Here is a 22,165-nt window from a genome sequence, read left to right as displayed (position 1 = left end):
GTCCTGCTAAATTGCTGAGGCTGGCTTCAAACTTGAGATACTCCTGCCTCAAACTCAGGAGTCACTGGGATTTTGGTGTGTGCCACCACACCCAGCCTAGGTGGTTTTTTTTTTTTTTTTTTTTTTTTTTTGTTGTTGTTTAATATATAGGGTTAGGGTTAGGGTAGATATTCTGGACCATGTAGTTTATTAGAAAATCATCCACATGTTCACAAGTAACTGTTGATTCAGACATTAATTCTGTTGTTCTTGGAGGTTAGAATTTATGTCCTAAAAAATTACAAAGATTAATTATTAGTGCACAAGTAGCAGCCTGCCTCTGAAGTTCTTTCTTTTACATTTTAGCTGATATCTATGATGCATAGTTAAGAATGATTTATAGAATTTTTTATGGAGTTAACTGCCCTTTTATTAAAATTCCTTTGTTTATTGTATTCTTATTTCTTCTTTCCTTTCTAATCTCCTCCTTGAATTTGAGATGATAACCTTAGGGCTATGTCAAAAGTTGATGGCAAAGTACTTTCAAAATCATTTGAGTATTTATTGTATATGGATTTTGTAGTGTTTTTAAAGTTACAAATCCTGTTGAATGTATGTGCTGAGTTTTTGAACAGTAGGTAACTTGGCCTGCACAACCTAAAGATCTCTTGCCATGACAGCTGCTGGAACCCAGTGTGAATACTGGAGTGGTGGGGCCTTGGGCAGTGAGCCCTCCATAGGGAGCTTGATCCAGCTTCAACAGTCCTTCAGAGGGCCGGAGTTCGCCCACAGTTCCATAGATGTGGAGGGACCCTTTGCAAATGTCAACAGAGGTAATACACCGCTTGCCAATTTCTTGCCTAGTGGAATTGATTTCATATTCTGTAATCTTGTGCTAAGACCACTGCCACCAGCAGAGCATGAAATTTGTGTTCTGAGTACCTTCCATTGACACTGTACCTAACCAGGGGGATGAAGTTACATAATTCATATTGGGATCACATGATGCTGCAGCCAGCCAGGCTAACCAGCTTCTAGTTACTATGCTTCTGGTCTGAATGCTCAGGTGATTTGTTTAAGAGCAAGAGTCTGATGCTTATTAACTGAGAAACAATAGGATTTAGTCTTTCCCTGTTTCTTCAATGATGTAGAAGGTTAGAGCCTGGAACAAAATACACAAAGCCCTACTAGGTCATATAGTATTCTTAGGAGAACGTGCTTATTGTTTTCATATAATCGAATGTCCAAAAAGTCTATAAGGTCTGTTTACAATTTCAGTATCAGAGTAGACTTAAGAAGGTTTGTAAGTAGCTCTACTCTTTTTTTTTTCTTAAAACTATAAAATTTTTACTCTATTTGCAAAATGAAAATCATTTATTTAAATTGTGCTATTTGAATTATCCAAATATGTCTCAAAATTTTTATTCTAATTCAATAACATAAATTACTTTTCATTTTATATTATTCTTAAATGTTCTTTATGGCTCAATAGAATGAGAATAAGAAAGTCCAATGATAGGTCATCCTGGGAGTGCAGGCTCCCCTCAAGTAGTGGAGTAATCACACAGCTCTGTAAGGAAGTTCTGGAAAATTTGGCTAGAATCCCCGTACACCAGGGAAGACCACTAGTGACATTTATTGCTTCAAGTCCCAGGAAGGAATTTGAAGTTTGAGAACTAATTGCCTTTTATGTCATTCTACAAGCCATCTCAGTCTCAACTTCTGAGATCAGATTCCATTCTATGTGCCTGTTATGCCTTCTGGTAATTTTTGCTTGAACTTGTGGAAATTCTCTTTTCAGATGACTGGGTTGTCGCCGTAGCTAGTTTATTACAGGTGACTCCCTTGTTTTCACATTCTCTATGGAGTAACACTGTCAGATGTTACCTCATGTACACAGAAGAAACCCAGCCTGAAATGGATCTTTTCCTGAAGGTGAGGATATCTATAAAAATTCTGTATACACTGCTTTAAAACACACGTTGATATTATACCCTATTCAGGATACTGTTGCCTCTGAACCACGTGCCTTGCTGGATATTAGATAGTATGTCTTAAAGAACAGGAAGCCTCTTGGACTTTTCTTCAGAGAAAGCATTGTTCTGTATTAGATACAAAGAAAGATAGCTGTTGAATTAAGGGTTTTGATTTTTAGCCTTCTGGGAGTGACTTTCTTAGGGAAGGAACTAAGACAGGAAAGGACGATTATAATTAGCTGTAATTAGTTTTGAATACCATGTTAGGGTGTTGGAGCTTTATGTTGTTCTACATTTCATTGTATATTCTCTTTGTTTTACTTAATCGATTTTATTTTTTTAAATACACAACATTGGAATGCATTACAATTCTTATTACACATATACAGCACAATTTTTCATATCTTTGTATATAAAGTGTGTTCATGCCAATACATGTACTTTGGGTTTTTTTGCATTATAGTTATTATTACACATATATACCACAATTTTTTATATCTCTGTATATAAAGTAGATTGACACCTAATTCGTGTCTTCATACATGTACTTTGGATAATGATGTCCATCACATTCCACCATCCTTGCTATTCTCCACAATGTTTAAGACCTTCATAGATCACACCTACATTAGTTATATCTGCCAGCTCTATCTTTTGAATCTCTTGCAGGTAGTAACAAATTTAATTCTTGTCATCGTTTTTAATTTTTCAAGGCAGCCCTTGGAGTTTTTCTAAGACAGGGATCTGCAAACTGTACCCTGTAGGCCAAATCTGGCCTTCTGCCTGTTTTCACATAATCTGGAGCTAAGATTGGTTTTCACATTTTTAAATTGCTTTAAAAAAAATCATAGGAAGAGTAATATTTCATGACTTGAAAGTTATATGAAATCCAAATTTTAATGCCTATAAAGTTTTATTGTACATGTTAAGACTTATTCATATATATGCCATCTCTAGCTGCACTACAAGGACATTTCAGTGGCAGAGCAAATTGTGACAAGAACCAAATAGGCTGCAAAGATCCCTGCTAAAATGCCAAGGTGTCAAGCTATAATTATTTTTTTTAAACTGTTTGCCATCATGACTCTGTAGAAAAAGTTTTGTCTGCCCCTATTCCAAGAGAATTTTAAGTAAATCACAGACCAAACCTACTGTATTTACATCCTCCAGATTGTTCGTTAATAAATACATTTAGCTGTCCTTTGTAGTATTACTCAATTTTGGTAAAAATATTTTAAAACTCAGAGTTTCCATTCAGTAATTGCATATAGGTTATTCCCAAAGGCATTTCTGAGGGCGTTACTGATTTTTGCCATGATAATCATCTTTACTTAGTAACCTAATTTATTAAAGACCAACATGTTTCTAGCATATTTCTGTTTGCTTTGGTATTCTAATATATCCAGTTCGAGCCTTTGTGTTATATAGATCTGTTGATCAATATTTTGTATTCTTTAGAACAATAAAACCAAAATTATTCACGATAATAATCACAAAAAGAAAGAAGCACCAAAGCAAAATAGCCTAATGCTTTCTCCTGTTATGATCATGAAATAAATCATTTTCTAAGCTAGAGAATAGCTTGGTGGTTAAGCTATTATTATTTACGTTTCAGGGAGAAATTGGCTTTTTCTCTTTAGGATTTTTTTTTTAAATGTGATTCATTATTACTCCTAGAATTTTGTGTTAGAAAATACCCACCATAACCTGTTACAGAGCATAATTTTTAAAGCCATATGACTCTTACTATTTTTCAAGTTAAATACATTATGCTTTTATATATCATAATTTGTTTTTAGGACTATTCACCTAAACTTAAAAGAATGTGCGAGACAATGGGATATTTTTTCCATGCTGTTTATTTTCCAATAGACGTTGAAAATCAATACCTCACTATAAGAAAATGGGAAATTGAGAAGAGTTCCTTAGTTATTTTATTCATTCACTCCACTTTACCAAGGTAAGTTGGAAAAATCTGTAATTTACTATATGCATTAGCTGTATATAGAATTGAAATTGCAAATGAACTTCAAAGATAGGTTATAATTACATTCTTTAAAATCAAAAACAATCTATGAAATTTTAATAAGTTCCAAAACTATTTCACACTTACCTAAAATAAAGAATTAAAATTTTTAGACTATTAGACTTTTCTAATAGGTTGTATGAACAACATCTTTAATATAAGGATCATTTTAATCAGGACTTAATAAGTTATATCCTGATGGCCAAATTCAGCTGGGTGCCTGTCCTTGTAAATAAAGTTTTATTGGAACACAGCCATGTTTTTTTCACTTATATACTTTTTGTGGCTGCTTTTCTACTGTAACAGCAAAGTTCAGTAGTTGCAACAGAAAATTTATGTCCTACAAAGCATGAAATGTTGACTTTCTGGCCTTTTACAGAAAAAGTTGGTGATCCATGATTTCAATAATCATTATTAACCTTTCTTTCTTTCTTTGGATACAATTTCAGAAGTTTATGAATTTTATGTGATACACACACCTTGAACAATTGTGTGTGTGTTGAATCATAATTGAAATGCTTTGAGGAGCTTTAATACTTGAATAAACCCAGCAAAGTGAACAGTTTCCTTATAATGTGAATGTAAGCATGCTAATGAATCTTGCCTGCAAATAAAGATTTTTTTAACATCAGTTAGATATGTAGATAAAAGACAAATAAGCTTACTGAGAGATTAATAATTTTTATTTCTAGATTTGTTGTCTGATTGAATTTAACCCTTCAAAGGATTTCTCTTTTTTGACTGAGGACAAACTCTGACTTTTTTTTTTACTGTGTACAGAAGTATGTGGGACCTAAAGTTTGACAAGAGTTTCCCTGCTGTATAACTAACTCATCATTAGTTCTAAGACTCGGCTAAGTGGGCCAAGGGTGGTGGCACATGCCTGTAATCTCAATGACTTGGGAATCTGAAGCAGGAGGATTACAAGTTCAAGGCCAGCCTCAGCAACTTAAAAAGGCCCTAAGAAATTTAGTCAGACCCTGTCTCAAAATATAAAGTTAAAAAAAAAAATGTGCTGGGGATGTGGCTCAGTGGTTGAGCACCTCTGGATTTAATCCCTGGTACTAAAAAAAAAAAAAAAAAAAAAAAGACTGCCTGCCTAGTGGCCAGGCAGATGGGAGCTGGCTGGTCAATGAACCTTTACCTGGAGTATTTTAGGAGTCCTTCCACTTGATTGCCTTCAGTGAGTTTTATTACTGTCTACCCCTTTCCCTTTTCTTCCCTGTTTTTAAATTTACTAAGGTTCTATCATGTTTCCTTACTTAATATTGAGTAATATGTTATATTATTGGTGCTATGTCATTTGTTTTACATTATTTTTCTTTAATTCCTATCTTTAATCCTTGAAACCATCTTATTTTTCTTTTCTTTTTCTTAGAGCTTTTTTCAAAATTTATTTTATTTTTTTTAAATACATAACAGCGGAATGCATTACAATTCTTATTACACATATAGAGCACAATATTTCATGTCTTTGTATATATCGTTTTTTCTTTACCTAAAGGAATTTGTTAATAGAATATTGTACATTATTTTGATACTTTTAACATTTATCTTTATCTTTCTAATCTTAAACTCTTCTTAATGTCCCCCATTTCTTTCATATTTTATTATTTCTGATTGGCAGATTCATATATCTCCTTTAACTAAAATTACATTTATTTGCATTTTAAAAGGTTATTCTTGTTAAAGAACAAGAATTTTTAATTTCTTAGTCTTTTCTTAGCCTCTGCTTCACCTTTATTTTACTTGGATTTTTTTCTTACTCTGTTTGTTTATTATTTTATTTCATCATTTGTTTCTTCCATGGCTGTCACCAAGTGTGGCAGTCAAGATGAGATTCATACCACAAGCAGGGACTCTTGGGGCCTTCTTTTCTCTCAGATTGCTCATTAACCTCTCCTTATGGATCCTTCCTCCTTCCCAAAAGGTGAATCTAGAAATACTACTCCTGAACCACTTGGAATCTTGATGGAGAAATGCTTTTCTAACCAATAATTATACCTTGTGTCCAAATGGTACCCACAGAGTTACTGAAAGATACTGTTCAGTGGCTTCTCACAACATTCAGTCATCATTAAAAAAAAAAAAATCTATCTAGTGAGGAACACAGGAGCCATGCCTTTCCATTGTCCCTCTCCAGAGAAGGGAAATGGTCAGACTTCTGACACTGCTGATCCATGTGTTTCTTCTTTAATTAATTTGACCTGCTTTCCTTTGTGGCAGAATCATAGGAGAACTCTTCTACCATGAAGGATGTGAACTGAAAAATGGGGACTCCAGGAGGGACTGGCCAATAGGAATATTTTAGATAAAGGTCTAGGATATTCTTTGCTCTTGATTCTTTGCCATCCATCATTGTGGCAAAACTCTTGTTGGGCAGCTAAGCTAATGAAGAATTCTTGATCATAAGTGGAAGAGAAGGCCGCTTTTCATTTTGGAGGCATCCTCTGGTCCTGGTGGCACAGAGGGACTACTGCACCTGGTTTTCTTCAATGCATCATTCATCTCTCCAGGGAGAAGAGCTCCCTCTTGGGAGCCTTCAGGGTAATTACCAAAGGATAATCAAATCACCTTTCATGACTTCTTAGGCCCTACTCTTGGTTTCATTCAGTCCTTAGTAACAAGGAGTAACTCTGTGGAGTTTTCTTACAGAATTTAGTGAAGTGGAAGCTCCACTCTTGTGAATGAGCTTTCTTCATTGTCTTCCCCATTTCCAATTCCAATGGCCTCACATAGTGGCATCTCCTCTATCAGCTCCTCCCTTCTGAGTCTGTCTGTACAACCCACTTTCTGACTAGATTCTGCAATGCAGGTTATCAGCATGTCAGCCGGCTTGTCATACTCTCTGACTTCAGCAGTTATTAACTCTTGATCTGTTTATTTTCATCTGTACCATCTACTTCCCTTCCACCGGATGCCACCAAATCCCAGAGACCATAGCATTTTACCTAAACCCCTGTGTCAATTTTGTAGGGCCTGCTTTTCAAATACAAACATGCATCTGAACAGAAGGCCCACTCTTTGGCATTCATCTGGGCCACAGATTTTTTTTTAACCAAAAACAAAAAGAAATGGGCCATTTAAATTCCAAACTTCTGTAAAACATGGCCAGAATGATTTCAACAATGAAAATTTCTGTAGATTGGTACATTGGGTTAGCCCAGAAACATCTAATAGGGTATTATTTTTTTCTGTTTTATCTTTGAGACTAGTTTCTGCATTTGCAAATTCTGAGTCTTTTTACTAGCCCCCATGTCCTACATGCACACACACATACACACCAATATGCCTCTCTAGACAACTTTAAAACTTTTAGAAAGGGGAATTGGTTGCAATGTTCCTGTGGCGTATAAAACACTAATTTTTTATTAGTTCTAGAATTTTTTAGTAACTTTTGTAAACAATATAATTATGGTTCCCTGTAGCAAAGTTTATTTAAAAAAAAATAAAACAACTTTACCATAGTCAAGGTTTTTGCTACTCATTTGACCTCACCCATCTACCCCTAGGTCTTTCTCATAGTAGGTATTGGACATATTGAGGCCATTTATTAAATGAGAAAAGGCTAAAGGACTGGAGAAAAAAATGTCTTGAGCCTTTAGGGCTGATAATATTTGTGTTTAAACTTAGAAAATATAAATCAGCCAATGGAATTTTGTTTTCCATGTATTTGCAAAGTCTCATGAGTCTGGTTCCACTATTTTGAGCCATGTTTAACAGAATCTTTCAGAATTTTGTGAGGTTTAAAAACTTAAATTGCTTAAGCTTTACAATTTAATTCATAATCTATCATACTGACTCTAATTGTTGGCTAAGGAACACATTGTATTTTAAGAACAAGCTATAACAGAGTTTCATCAGAGAATTAAGGACTTAGAGTAGCTTTTAGAAGCTTCACTGGGCTGCAGCTTCTCTGGCCACCTGTCACTGGAGTAGGTTGTTTTACTGTTTGCTGCCACCGTGCAGTGTAGCACCAGAAATGCCAATTTCTCATCTAGCCTTTTATTGGAAGACTGTGAAGAAGCCTTTCTGAAAAACCCTGAAGGAAAACCACGGTTAATTTATCACCGTCTGGAGGATGGGAAAGTCAGTTCCGACTCTGTCCAGCGATTGATCGATCAAGTTTCTAACCTCAACAAGGCCAACAAAGCCAGGGTAAAAGTCACAGGGTTTCTTTTTTCAGAAAATGCTTGGCAGAGGGAAGAGCCAGACTAAAGGTCATGAGTGGGCATGAGCCTGGAGTGTCTGAGGAGGGGGAGGAAGCTAGCAAGGCCAGAGTAGAGTGAGGGGGATGGGGAGCCGGAGAGATGGCCCAGTTGATCCTCAAGAGTCCTGAACACCATTTTAAGAGCTTGGTTTTGTTCCCTTGGAATAAGACGAGGAGCCACTGGAAGATTTTAAAAAGAAGAATATCAGGGCCTGATGCGATCCTGGACAAGTAATCTCTTTGGCCACTTCGTGGAAAATAGACAGTAGTTTGGAGTGTAGTGGGCAGAGTCTGAGAGCTGTGGTACCATCCAGGTGAGAGGTGCTAGTGGCTTAGACCAGAGAGGTGATAAGGGGGGGAAACCTGTGTACTTTTGGTTTCATCACACCCCTGGTCACACTTTGTGTGACTTTGGACAAGTTTTTTTTTTTTTTTTAAAGAAATGCCTTAGTTTCCTCATCTATAAAATGAGGGTAATAATAGTTTCTCCCTTATAATGTTATTGAGGATAAGGGAGGACAGATATGTTAAGGCCTAGAATATTTCCTGACATAGCACCACCACCTCTTCCTGCTGTTACTGTGTTTGTTGTTACTGTGATTTTTTTTCTTTTTCCCAGTTCATTGATCACTCAGGAGATCCTGCAGAGGGAGTATATAAAACTTATATTTGTGTGGAAAAGATCATTAAACAGGTAAATATGCATCCCCTGTAAGATTTCATCTAAAATATTTTAAGACTGTTTTCCATAAAGTTGAGTTTTCCAGAGAAAACCACCTGTTTGTTCTTCTGAGAACAGTCCCCAAGGAAACCACTGTTGTTTTGTTGGGAGTACGTCCTGTAGTGTAATTATGGCATTACTTAGGACCAAATAGATGCTGTTACCACTCATCGGTCTCACAGATGATTGACAGTTCATACCTGTTAAGTAGAAAACATATTACAAAAGTGCAAGTTAAAAAGTAGATATTTGAGATGGGCAGAGTGGCACAAACCTGTAATCCCAGAGATTTGGGAGTCTGAAATAGGAAGATTGTAAGTTCGAAGTCAGCCTCAGTAACTTACTGAGACCCTGTCTCAAAATTTAAAAAATAAATAAATAAAAGGGCTGGGGATGTAGCTCAGTGGTAAAGCACCCTTTGGTTAGATCCCCAGTACCAAATAAATAAATAAATTAAATAGATGTTTGAAGTAAAATGTGCATTTTACTCAATAGAGAGGCTCCTTAGATTCTGTGTGCACTTTGGATTTTTACATATTAGAAAAGTCCTCAAATTTTCCCACCACATTATCCCTAACAGCAGAGAGAGGTTCAAGTATCCCTTAAGGAAGCTGAGAACATGGACCAGAGAGGTGTCTGGAGCTTAAGGTTTTTATGAAATTTCATGTATTATCTTAAAAATATATTTACCTTATATAGTCTGTTTGATAGTATACCTGTTTATTTTTAATATTAAAAATATTGTCAAAATTACTTATTAACAAAATACCAATAATTATATAATAAAAGATGCCCCATCTTCAAGTAAAATGAACACAAGAGGAAGATGTACCATGTTTAGTGTGTAGTTACCCGTCCCTCTAGACACCTCCAGGGAACTAGAGAGTCTATTTGAGAAGTAAGGGGTTAGAATACCTTTTCTAATTAATTTGCTTTACAGATATGAAAATTTATTATCAGAGAAAAAGTGATGTTATCTAATATAAAGATTGTCATTATAAATTTTTATATTTTCAACAATCTTGCAAATTTTAGGACAGATGAAAAAAATGAATTGAGTAAAATGAACCTGGCCATATTTACTATCTTTAATGATTGAAGAACAATATGTTTTCAGTGATCTAATATAAAGATATGACAGCATAGATATTTGATATAAAAAACTCCATCTAGGTAATTAAATTTGGGGGAGAGAGGTACTCAGGGACATTCAACCACTGAGCCACATCCCAAGCCCTATATTGTATTTTATTTAGAGACAGGATCTCACTGAGTTGCTTAATACCTCACTTTTGCTGAGGCTGGCTTTGATCTCCCAATCCTCCTGCCTCAGCCTCCCAAGCCACTGAAATTACAGGTGTGCACTACTGCAGCTGGCAGTAATTAAATGTTTATGGCATATTTCTTAAGTGATAGCACAACCTTAAAAATTGTTCACTAGCAGATATAACCACAGATCCCATGTAGCATTTTTCAGAAAGCAAATTTCATCAGAGTCCAATATCCCCTCTAGCTTTATTTTTAGGTAGAAGAGATCTTTGTTTTTGTTATTTTAATATTTTTATTTGTCTTCCTTATTTTTAAATTATCATTTATGGTTATAACTTTATGCTCGCAGGTATTATATTAAAGCCATAGGTTTGGACATCCCTCCTCGGTAGCTTAAGCCCACTTGGGGCCTGTGTGCTCACTCCTGCTGCAAGGTCTTTGCCTCTCATTCATTTTCTCCTTTGTTTCTGTGTGCTTGTTCCTTGTGTTCAGGATATACTGGGCTTTGAGAACACAGACCTGGAGACTAAGGATTTGGGAAGTGATGATTCCCTTCCAGAAGAAGATGATTTTGGGGATGTTCTGTGGGACATACACGATGAACAAGAGCAAATGGAAACCTTTCAGCAGGCTTCTAATTCAGCCCATGAGTTAGGATTTGAGAAAGTAAGCATTTGGAGTATTGTTCCAGCAAAGATTAGTCACCACTAAAAGGCTGTGTTATAATTGTATTTCATCTAAATATAATCAAGGTCTGTGATTGGTTACTAGTCTGCTGTCATAGCGTGATTATCCATATTGAGATTTGAAAGATGTGTGAGATTCAGATAAACTTATAAGCACCAAGCAATTCTGGTTATATATTAGAATTTATGAGTTCATGGTATCACCATCTACAACTCACCTGGGCTGGGTATAGCATAGCTAGGAAACTTGATTAGAATAGTAAGGCTATTCTTCCAATTTAAAGGAATGAGAGTATCAGACATTCAGAAAGCAGAGTGAAGTTGTTCATGCAATAGGTAGATCAGTCCTTTAGTGGTCTAATCAGCATCCTAAATACCTAAAAAATTAATAGAACTTGATATGTACAAACAAAGGTGTCTAAGTTAAAAAATACTTAATATTTAAAATTAATGTAAGAATAATATGTTAAAGAATATGATGGAAGCTCATATTAACATCAGTATTTTTATTATTTTTTATTTATATATGACAGGAATGCATTACAATTCTTATTACACATATAGAGCACAATTTTTCATATCTCTGGTTGTATACAAAGTATATTCACACCAATTCATGTGTTTATACATGTACTTTGGATAATAATGTCCATCACATTCCACCATCATTTCTAACCCCATGTTCCCTCTCTTCCCCTCCCACCCCTCTGCCCTATCTAGAGTTCGTCTATTCCTCCCATGCTCCCCCTCCCTACCCCACGATGAATCAGCCTCCTTATATCAGAGAAAACATTCGGCATTTGTTTTAGGGGGCATTGGCTAACTTCACTTAGCATTATCTTCTTTAAATTTTTACTATCTGTATTTATGTCCTGTTCCATCATTTCCTAACTGGAATTTATTTGGTCAATCACCTGATCACACTAGACATGATTTGTCTGTACAATGAGAATAACTACTAGTATCTACTTCATTGGGCTGTTGTAATGTATTAAGCCAGATGATGCCCATAAAGCATTTAGCATAGTACCAGGCATAAGACAAATGTTAAATTAATATTTTATAAGACAGGTACCGCTGTTGTTAATTATATACAAACTGAGGTTCTGATTATGGTTTGACCAAGAGTGCACAGGGAGTAGATTGCAGATCTGGGATTTGAACCTGGGTCTTCTGGCTCCAAATCCTTTGTTTTTTCTTGTTCAACAAAGATCTTAACTTGAGAACCATGGCTCTATAATTGAGCTTTCTGTGGAACCTTAGCCAAGTGGTTAGGATTTATGAGATAGTAAATCTATGAAGTCCTTTCTTCCTTCAGATGCATCATTACTAGCAGAATTATTTGATTCAATGTATTCTATATCTAGATAGACAAGCAGAAAAATTAATTGTAAAGCTATTCCAAGTAATCCTTTCTTGTAGTTCCTAGAGAAACTTTGTAGCCTAAAGCCATATGCTCTTATTGCAGATTTTTAAACATTTTCATCAGCTATCATTTAGGCCACTTAATGAACATCCAAACCCTAAGATAACTTTGGAAACTCCCCAAGAACTTTGATAAGTACTGTAATAATTTGGTTTGCTGAATGCATCCTTTAAGCTCTGAACCAGTTTTGAGTGTCTGAGAGAAACTCAATTTCAGAAAGCTCTGTAGCATCCTACGCTAACCTGACTCCCTGGGGCAAATTAGGAGACTCAAAAGGCCCCAGAAGAAACCTGCTCTTGTTTAGAGCTATTCCCAACCAGTCCCTGGAAACTAAGAAGGTCTCCAGGACATTGCTGGTACCAACTATTTAAGATAAGAGATGGTTATCCTGTAAAGCAGGTGTTGATTTTTATGATGAAGAGATCCAACATGCCTGACGGGCCTTCAAGGCCTTCTGTGGTACCTTGTATGGTTCAGGGATCCAGTGTAACAGAGTGACCTCCCTGCAGTGTTCTGCAAAGCATCTGAATTGCAAAACCCACATGGATTGAAGTGGTGTCCTTCACTCATCAATTAACAGCAACATTATGGGAGGAGAAATTGGGGCCCATTCTTAGTTTGCTACTTTAAGTGTATTTTGGGAATAAAAATAAGCCATTATGAGGGTGCCTCAACTGACAGTGGAGTTTTCTGATGCAGCTTGTTCCAGTATTTTCATTGATAATCAGAAGTTGACTGGAATTCTCAGAGGCATGCACTTCCTCACAATTTAAATTCATTATTGTTTCTAGTATTACCAACGCCTCAATGATCTGGTGGCAGCACCAGCCCCGATTCCACCCCTTCTGGTGTCTGGAGGACCAGGTTCTGGAAAGTCCCTTCTTTTATCAAAGTGGTATGATCTCTGCTCCCTAAAGTTAAATCGTACTTGTCCTCATCACTTGAATTACAGAGGTCCTTCAACAGAACGCACTGCATGTCTGCCTTGCCGCATGGCCAATACTAACCACTAACAAAGCACAGAGGAGTGAATTGATAGCTTTATGCAGTGTAGAGAATTTGGATGTCAGAGAGAAAATACAGAATGAAAAACAATTAGGAAGTGTGAGCATTCGTGATTGTGAACACAAATTACATGGGTGAGAGATAAAGGAGTACAGGAGTAAGGTGTGTCAGTATGGCGGGGAACTAGGTAAATTAAAGAGGGATACATCTTTATTTTTCAGTTATTGGCTTCATCTTAAAAGTTCCATAGGACTTGAAAATATTTGAGTGAAGACTAAGTCTATAGCCAGGTGCAGTGGGTCATGCCTGTAATTCTAGCAGCTCAGGAGGCTAATGCAAGAGGATCTCAAGTTCAAGACCAGCTTTGGCAACTTAGCAAGGCCCTGCACAACTAGGTGAAACCCCATCACAAAATTTCTTTAAAAAGGGCTGGAAATGGAGCTCAGTGGCAAAGTACCCCTGGGATAAATATCCAGTCTTTTGAAGACAAACTATTAAAAGCAAGATGAATTCTAAAAAAGCATCAAAACTAAGGATAACCTTTACTGTGAATGCAGTTTAGTCTTCAAGTTATAGACAAAGGTTCATATAAACTAATAAGCTTCTAAATTTCATTGTATTATTTTTAAACAAGTATTAAGATTATTTTCTTTTATTCATAATTATTTACATTGAAGAGTTAGCGTATGGTTGATTCTTGTTTATTGCTCTATTATTTAAAGGTATCTTTGAAATATAGTATTTTTGTACCTAATAAATTTTCCTCAAATAGCATATTTTAATTAAAAATTGTTACTTTACTAACCTTCAAAGTAAACTATTTTAATGCTTCCTTTACTAATACCTTAACCTCTAATGTAAATATCAATTTGTGACTAAAATGAATCAATAATTTTTTCAATTATATTTAAAATTTTGTAAAAATGAAGTAAAATCAAGAATGCTATGTGTTTATGTACAAGTGACTAACCATGCGATTGCTGATAGTCAGCATTTAATGTCTAGTTTGCTGTGAATTCTTCTTTTGTTGAAGCAGAGGCTCTGGTCAGTTTTGTAACAGTCCTGTTTTTCTTTCAGGATTCAATTGCAGCAGAAGAATTCCCCGAACACGCTGATCCTTTCTCATTTTGTGGGGAGGCCCATGTCCACCAGTTCAGAGTCCTCCTTGATTATTAAACGCCTAACGCTAAAGGTATAGCATGCCACCTTTGGAATTCTCAAAATAGTATTTAGATTCAGAAATCATCAGGACTAAGGAGATGATGATAAATAACTTTTCAGCATTACAATTTGAGCATTCCTAATCTGAAATCTGAAACACCAAAATTGGATGCTTTTTGAGCACCAACATGACACCGTCAGTGGAAAATTCCACACCTGACCTCATGTGACCAATGGTCACAGTCACAAAACAGATGCACTAAAAATTTGTACAGAACCCCCTTTGGGCTGTGTGTAGAAAGTATATATAAAACAGAAACACGTTTGTCTTTAGACATGGGTCCCATTCCTAAGATATGTAAATGTCACTGTGCATATGTAAATGTTCCAAAATCTGAAAAAAACTGAAATCTGATGCACTTCTGATGCCAAGTTCTTCTGATAAGGGATACCTGGAGCCAGTTTTGGTTTTGTCCAAGGTTAAAAATAGTATTTAATCAGGTCCTCTTGGTGACTCAGTTGTGATATGAAAAGTAGGGACGGCACAAGAGCATTTCCACCAGCTAGGATCGGTGTGAACACCTCGTTTGTGCCTGTCTTCGTCCTGTAGTTGATGCAGCACTCTTGGTCTGTGTCAGCGCTAACTTTGGATCCCGCTAAGCTCCTGGAAGAATTTCCACGTTGGCTAGAGAAACTCTCCGCTCGTCATCAGGGAAGCATCATCATCGTTATTGATTCCATAGATCAAGTTCAGGTACTGTTTTCACTTTGTTACCTAGTGATATGAGCTTAAAGACAAAAATACCCGTGATGGCCCAAGCCAGTGTTTAAATTCTGTGTTTGTGATATGAAAATAATGCTGTTCCTTTTATTCCTGCTTCATTTCTAGGAAGAAAGCACTTGAATTTAAAAATAAATAAATAAAAGTATGAGTGCCAATAGACACTACTATCTTATTGGGAAGGACCAACTGAATTTAAATAATTAGCAAAAACTGTTTGTTTTACCATATTTTCAGGGCCTTGACATTTCCTTAAGTGTCCAAAATTCAGATCAGTGATAATAGTATCCTGCCACTTGTTCTTTAAAAAAAAATCTTAAATCGTCCAAATATAAGACTTTTGTCCTTAATAATAAGAGAAACTTAGTGAGAATTGCACTATATTGGGGGAGTTATTGGATTGTTTGAAATCTCTTGGTTAATAGATTGAATCTTGTTTTTGTATTTTTAAGCAAGTTGAGAAACACATGAAATGGCTGATAGACCCACTGCCAGTGAACGTAAGAGTCATAGTTTCTGTGAACGTGGAAACTTGCCCTGCAGCGTGGAGGTATGATGCTACCTTTAGTTTTTCAGATTAAGTGAAATGTTTTAAGGGCAAACAAGGAATGATTTTTGATATGTATTTGTGTTTTTCATGATTTTTATGTAAATGGCAGGATGAGTTCAGGAAAAAGACAAAGATCCTATTTATAGGGTTTGGAGGGAGGTGAGATTTGGGATGTAAGGGGAAAGGAGAAAACTTGGTGACTGTAAATTTCTTATTCAAGAAATTAAACAGCTGAACCTGGTGGTTCAATTATAATCCCAATGACTCCGGAGGCTGAGTCAGGAGGTGTTCAAGGCCAGCCTCAGCAATTTAGAGAGACTGTCTCAAAAATCAAAAAGGGCTGAGGATGTAGCTCAGTTGTATGGTACACCTGGGTTTAATCCCCAGCACTACACACACACATACACACACACACACACACACACACACACACACACATATCAATTGATGGCGATTTTATGAACTAAAACAGAAAACACAAAGTACAGGCAAGTTTGTGGAGGAAAGGCATTGAATTCAGTTGTTGGACACAGCTAGTTTGAGTTACCACTTGTAGATCCAAGTAATGATGTCTAGAAGGCAGTTTAATTTAGGGGAAAGGAAAAACTGGGGAGCAGACCAGCAATAGTAGTCTAGACTCCTGTTATCTGGAAATGCAAGCTGGCTTTAGCAGCCCTAAAAAACAAATGACACAGAGATTGAATTGTGTGGAGTAGTGTTTCTCAACCTATTTTCCCCCCTAAGAATTCTCATAGAAATTTTTTTTCTAATCTCTGCTTCGTAAGAAAATACTGTGTATTACACATATATTATCAGTTTTTATATATAAGCAGATATGTGTATGTATTTGTGCTTTGTACAAAACAATGAGATTTTTCTCACACCCAAAAAACAATTTTTGCTACCATATTGAAAGTGAATATTGTAGCACTTAAATTCCAGTCACTTTATAAGTACTTGTGGACAAAGACTGTGTCTTGTACTGCTCCCAAAAGTACTGATGCCTCTGCTTAGTTTTACCAAAGGCACAGAACATAGAACTAGAAATGTTTTACCACTTAGTTGTCTAATATATATACCATGTATAGCACTCTGTGGTGATTAATTGCTGTAATGATATACATGTTAGAATAAATCAAAGTAATAGTTTTCCTTGATGTGATTAACAGAGATTAACTTCACTTATTTTATAAAAGCAGAATAAAAAGATCAATTTCCTTCATGGTTTTTAATTGTACTGTGGGTAGATTACTGTTCTTGTTGAATGATTTGAATTTTACTTTTCTTTAAACCAAAGGTTGTGGCCTACACTTCATCTTGATCCTTTAAATCCAAAAGATGCAAAATCTATTATAATTGCAGAATGCCACTCTGTAGACATTAAACTGAGCAAAGAGCAGGTATGTATTTTTAATTTTGATACTGTTTTCATTCTGTTTCAGCCTTCCTATAAAAAATATCTTATATGAGACTTAAAATTTAATATGGGGAGAGGTTTGTATCAGTGGAACAGTGCTTGCCTAGCAAGTGTGATAAAAGTAAATAAATAAAACAAAGGTATTGTGTCCATCTATAACTAAGAAGAAAAATTTAGAAAAAAATCAATATCGGGGCTCATTTTTATAGAGAATTGAAATCTAGCAATTATTTGGTAAATGCCTTGATTCTTTAATGACAGATAAAAAGTGATGAAAAGATTCTGGTCTTAAGGAGTACTGTATAATATTAAGCAAGTATTTGAAAAGCAAAATCATGTTTTCACATTGGCTACGTCCTGACCGTGGCCAGGGATCCTCTGCTGCCTGCAGTGATGTCCCCAAGGAGATGGCAGAAAAGTGTTATTTCTGCTGGGATACCTGCTCAGTAGTGATGACCGATGAATTCCAGGGTGATTACTGTATTTTTGTTTTGTTTTTTGGGGAAAACTGGTGCAGGAGAAGAAACTAGAACGACATTGTCGTTCTGCTACAACTTGCAATGCCCTTTACATCACCCTTTTTGGCAAAATGATGGCACGGTAAGTGGTGGCCGTGTCCCAGTCTGTGTGTTTTGTGTTTGCTGCAGAGCATTTCCTCACTCTGTGAACTGATGGCTGCTCCTTAAACAATTTCCTGGGCCAGATTTCTGCTTATTCTAATGGTGACACTAACCCTCTGTGACACAATGTGGCTGACTGCTGAAGATTGAATAGCCTGTGAATTATGGGAACTCGATGATAGATTTATCTAATTGTTATCACCCTAACCCTTTCCCCACTGGATTGCAAAAAGAAGGCCCTCTTCACCCTCATTTAGAGCCACCCATCAGTGCTCTGTGCCACCTGCAGAGGCCCCTAGCTTTGGGAAAGTGGTGCAGACGTCTGAGATATAAGAATTGTTTCAGGTTTCCTGGAATATCAGGAGGTCAGTATGCAGGCAGGAATTTTTATTGTCTTGGTTCTCAAATCCTGATAAACATGTTGTCATACAGTAGTTTTTCTGTTCTAGTGTCCATTAGGAATCTGCTTGTAGGTAACCATTAGAACATTTTACTACTTTTGTTTCTTCTTCAGGATAGCCTCTACATTATCTGTCCTCGGCCAGAGATTTTTTAAAAAATAACTTTTTTGGCATTCATCACAATATATCATAATTCTAGCACAACTCTTATTTTCAAACACTGAATCTAGTACTCTTGTCTCTTAATTCCACATTCTCATCTTAAGCACTAAATCTGAATGAAAAAAAAAATCTTCTGAAGCTTTAAATCATGCATGACATTTCCACCGTCCTTCCCATGGTTCAAGTGCAGCAGGAAATCTGCTTCCATGAACATCAGCAGTACAGTGAGTGCAGTTCAGAGTATAAGTCTTCTCACACAGATCTCATGGTATTTATTAGAATATACTTCAACATGAACTAGGGACCATGTTTTTCTCTCCTTCATACATCTTCATTTTTGAAAAAGAATTATTGGTATTTTAAAACAAACCCCTCTCTTTACTGATTTTCCTCAGTTTATTAGCCTGATGTTTTAAAAATTATGGATCTACATAAATTTCATTTGCATGGCTAACTTACTAACAGTACTTTCGTTTCCTTCCCTGCATCTTGTATGTAGGTAGTTTATGGACAATAAGAACCATGTCTTATTCAGTTTTATGTTGCACAGCGTATAGAAATTTCTTGAAATGTAGGGAGTCTCAGCCTATGTCTACTGGATTGAATTAAGTGGTATGCTAAAATAAACTTGGTGATTCTAGTAGCTTCATAAAATTAGCATTTTCCTGTATTGTATTTTATTCAGTTCCTGTTATCAGTTATAGTACAAAAAAAAAAATAGAGGTCCCATTGTCTTCACCCTAGATTTTTCACAGATGTTGACTGTCTGTGAGGAATAAAATCTCTTCTCCGTTCCAACAGTGCTGGGAGAGCAGGTGGTGTAGATAAGATCCTTCATGAGTGTCTCCAGTGCCAGGACACTGTTTCGTTGTACAGGCTGGTTCTGCGCTCCATCAAGGAGTCCATGACAGATGACACGGACAAAGAGCTAATGAGACAGGTAGAGTGTGGTCAGCTTGGAAAAAGAAGGCTAGTTGGTCTTATTTATAATCGAATTGAAGTAGATAATTCTTTTCTGATTTGTACTTACATATGTTTTAAGCATATACATAGGAATGTTGGCAGCCACGCAGGCTTGCTGAAAATTTGTATTTCCCTGATTATCTTTGGGGTTTCTCATCTTTTCACATTTATTTATTATCCTTCTTTCTTCTTATATGAATTTCCAGTTCCTGTACTTTACCAATGTTTTAGTATTTTATTTTTTGGTCATTCTCTTATTGGTCTGTAGGAGTTCTAAATAAATGCCTTTTTCCTATTAGTGTCTTTTGTCTTTCAACTTTAGGATGTTATTCATTGAAAGTTTTATTTTGATAAAATCTAATTTACCAACAGTTTCCATTATGGTTTATTTAGGCTTTTTGTATCTTTTTTTAAAAAATGCTTTGCTGTTATTAAAGCATGTGTGTGTGTGTAATTTCCTTGAAAAGGTTTTTATAGTTCTTGTATAAATCCTTATCTCATGTGGATTTATTTTTGTTTATTGTGTGAGTTATTTTTTAATCTTTTGTCATAGGCATGGCTAACTAGTACATCTTTTCTGCTGATTAGGAATACTCCCTGACAAAAATCAAGCTCATGTATGAATGTCAATCTGTTTCTAGGCTCTTCTGGGCCATATTTGCCTATTCTTTGCCATTACAACACTGTCTTAATTATTAGAACTTTAAGCTTTGATACTTGGTTGGGTAAATTCCCTTTTGTTATTCTTCTTTACAATGGTCTTAGCTAATTTGCTGTTATATATTTTTAGAATTGACTCCATGGAAACTCATTTTGGTATGTTAACTAGAATGGCATTGAATGTAGAGGATATGATTATAAAAGTCTTCCCTTGGATGGAAAGATGACTCTCCATTATTTAGTCATCTTCTTTAATGCCTTTCAATGTTTTATCTTCCTCTGCCTAAAGAACCTACAAATCTATTAAGTTTTTGTTTATAAATACTTTATAATTAAAATAGTATTTTACTGTTGGTTAATACATTCAATTTTGATTTTTTTGGAAATTTATTTTATATCTAACCACCTTGCTGAGCTCTTATAATTCAAAACTAGATCCATTTTTTGTGTGTGTGAATTTCCCAGCCTGGTGGCTCCTGGGGTTTTGACTTCTCATTTTACCAATGAGCTTCCTTGTATTCTTTCCATGTCTCATATTTTCCTCTTGTATCCTTTCACACAGACAGTAAGTCCTAGAATTGATAGGCATTCTAGTTCCCATTCCTTGTCACACCCCAGGGTGGTGTGACCCCGAAGCTCTAAGTCACTGGGACTGCTTCTATCTCCCTTCCTCCAGGGCAGCATCTCAGCACCTGTCCCTCTGATTTGGTTTCCTATTATATATTGTCTGATGTTCATAGGCATTTGTAGGAGCCGGGTTATTTTTCCTGCTGTCTTCTCAAATTGGAATTCTGTCATTAGAATAATAATGTCATTAAAATAATAATCTATTTCATGCACTTCCAATTTTCACTAACTTTTTTCTATATATGTGTGATCTTTGGATGCCAGATTTTATACATCTTTATATTTATATACTACCTTGTCCTTAATTAATGCCTTTTGGGCAGCATATTTTATTGTAAGAACTCCGCTTCTTGATTTATTAAATCATTTGTAAGTATGGATGAAATGTTAATAAGCTTCCAGGAATTAGAGAAAATGTAATGACTGTTAGTTACTTATAAAGGAGCTTTGTGATTATTGTTTGTTTTTCTATCTAGATTCTCTGCCTTGTCAATGTTAGTCACAATGGCGTGAGTGAATCAGAATTGATGGAACTCTATCCTGAGATGTCCTGGGCTGTCTTGACCTCCCTTATTCACAGTTTACACAAAATGTGTTTGTTGACATATGGTTGTGGCTTGCTCAGGTTTCAACATCTCCAAGTAAGTGTTATTTAAAACATCTTTTAATAGGATTTTTTTACTCATAAATGTCAATATGTCGCTCTATTTTATATTATACTGGGTTAGTTTGATGTTTCAGTTATAAAATAAAATTATTTTTTTGCAATGACTTTAGGTTAAAAATTATCTACTATTATGAGGCAACTCTTATTTTGAAGGGTCATATCTCAAGACGCATTCATTTCTAGAGATTCCCTGTATAATATTGTCCATAAAGTTGATGACACTGTATTATACACTTAAAAATTTATTAAGAGGCTAGATCTCACGTTAAGTGTTTTTAACCATGATAAAAATAAAAATTTTTAAACTCGAAAGAAAGAAAACAAGTCACAAAAGACCAAAAATGAAAACAAAACAAAAAGGAGGTTTATTTCTGGAAATGAAAAAAGGTTTTTTTTTTTTTCAATTTTGTATTTTGTTGAATTGCTGGTATGGTTATATATGTGTCACGAGCTGGGGCTCAGAGTCAGACTCCCTACCTAACCCAGCTCTTCAAGGCTTAGTGGCTGTCTGACTCTGGGCAAGTCCTAAGCCCTTGGAAGACTTCCACTTTATCACAGGGTTATAAGGAGAAGTTAGATGGTCCTTGGTCCTTGAGAGGTGGTAGATTTGATGTCTAGCACATCATAGTAAATCTTTAGGAACTATGGATTCATATTCTTATCAATATGCAGTGCCACGCCTGATTTGTATATGTGTGAAAATGCAAATGAAGTCTTTCTTCTGAATGTACTATATTTATAGATGTGAAATGTTTGTAATTTCAGAGCCTTTCTCCTTTATTATGTATCCCTTGAATATAATTTAACTCTTTTTAGTAACTTTTCACTCCACTTTTTTGGGATTTTTAAGATATTAAC

General features: G+C 35.7%; 1 protein-coding gene across 5 annotated transcripts in view; it reads left to right on the top strand.

Moving 5' to 3' along the window:
- NPHP3 (nephrocystin 3) overlaps window positions 1-22,165 on the top strand; it is a 37,864-nt gene that overhangs the window by 4,214 nt on the left and 11,485 nt on the right. For 2 of the 5 annotated variants that reach the window (XR_014022954.1, XM_081301189.1), the window contains exons 4-17: window positions 660-812; window positions 1,781-1,914; window positions 3,755-3,915; window positions 7,983-8,139; window positions 8,811-8,885; window positions 10,674-10,847; window positions 13,085-13,188; window positions 14,376-14,490; window positions 15,070-15,213; window positions 15,693-15,790; window positions 17,088-17,190; window positions 17,725-17,807; window positions 19,192-19,330; window positions 21,117-21,281. Coding sequence is in view for 3 of the 5 variants with exons in the window: in XM_081301189.1 (XP_081157315.1) it covers window positions 660-812; window positions 1,781-1,914; window positions 3,755-3,915; window positions 7,983-8,139; window positions 8,811-8,885; window positions 10,674-10,847; window positions 13,085-13,188; window positions 14,376-14,490; window positions 15,070-15,213; window positions 15,693-15,790; window positions 17,088-17,190; window positions 17,725-17,807; window positions 19,192-19,330; window positions 21,117-21,281 (1,805 nt within the window). In the remaining 2 variants the exon portion in view is untranslated. Of the gene's footprint in view, window positions 1-642; window positions 813-1,780; window positions 1,915-3,754; window positions 3,916-7,982; window positions 8,140-8,810; window positions 8,886-10,673; window positions 10,848-13,084; window positions 13,189-14,375; window positions 14,491-15,069; window positions 15,214-15,692; window positions 15,791-17,087; window positions 17,191-17,724; window positions 17,808-19,191; window positions 19,331-21,116; window positions 21,282-22,165 lie in introns of those variants that run through there. The other 3 variants (XM_081301190.1, XR_014022955.1, XM_081301191.1) reach the window with 3 other exon arrangements.

Source organism: Spermophilus citellus, assembly GCF_964194105.1.
Source record: "Spermophilus citellus genome assembly, chromosome: 7".
NCBI classification, from domain to species: domain Eukaryota; kingdom Metazoa; phylum Chordata; class Mammalia; order Rodentia; family Sciuridae; genus Spermophilus; species Spermophilus citellus.
Note: the sequence above shows the minus strand (reverse complement) of the source record. Positions and strands in the feature narration are given on the sequence as shown.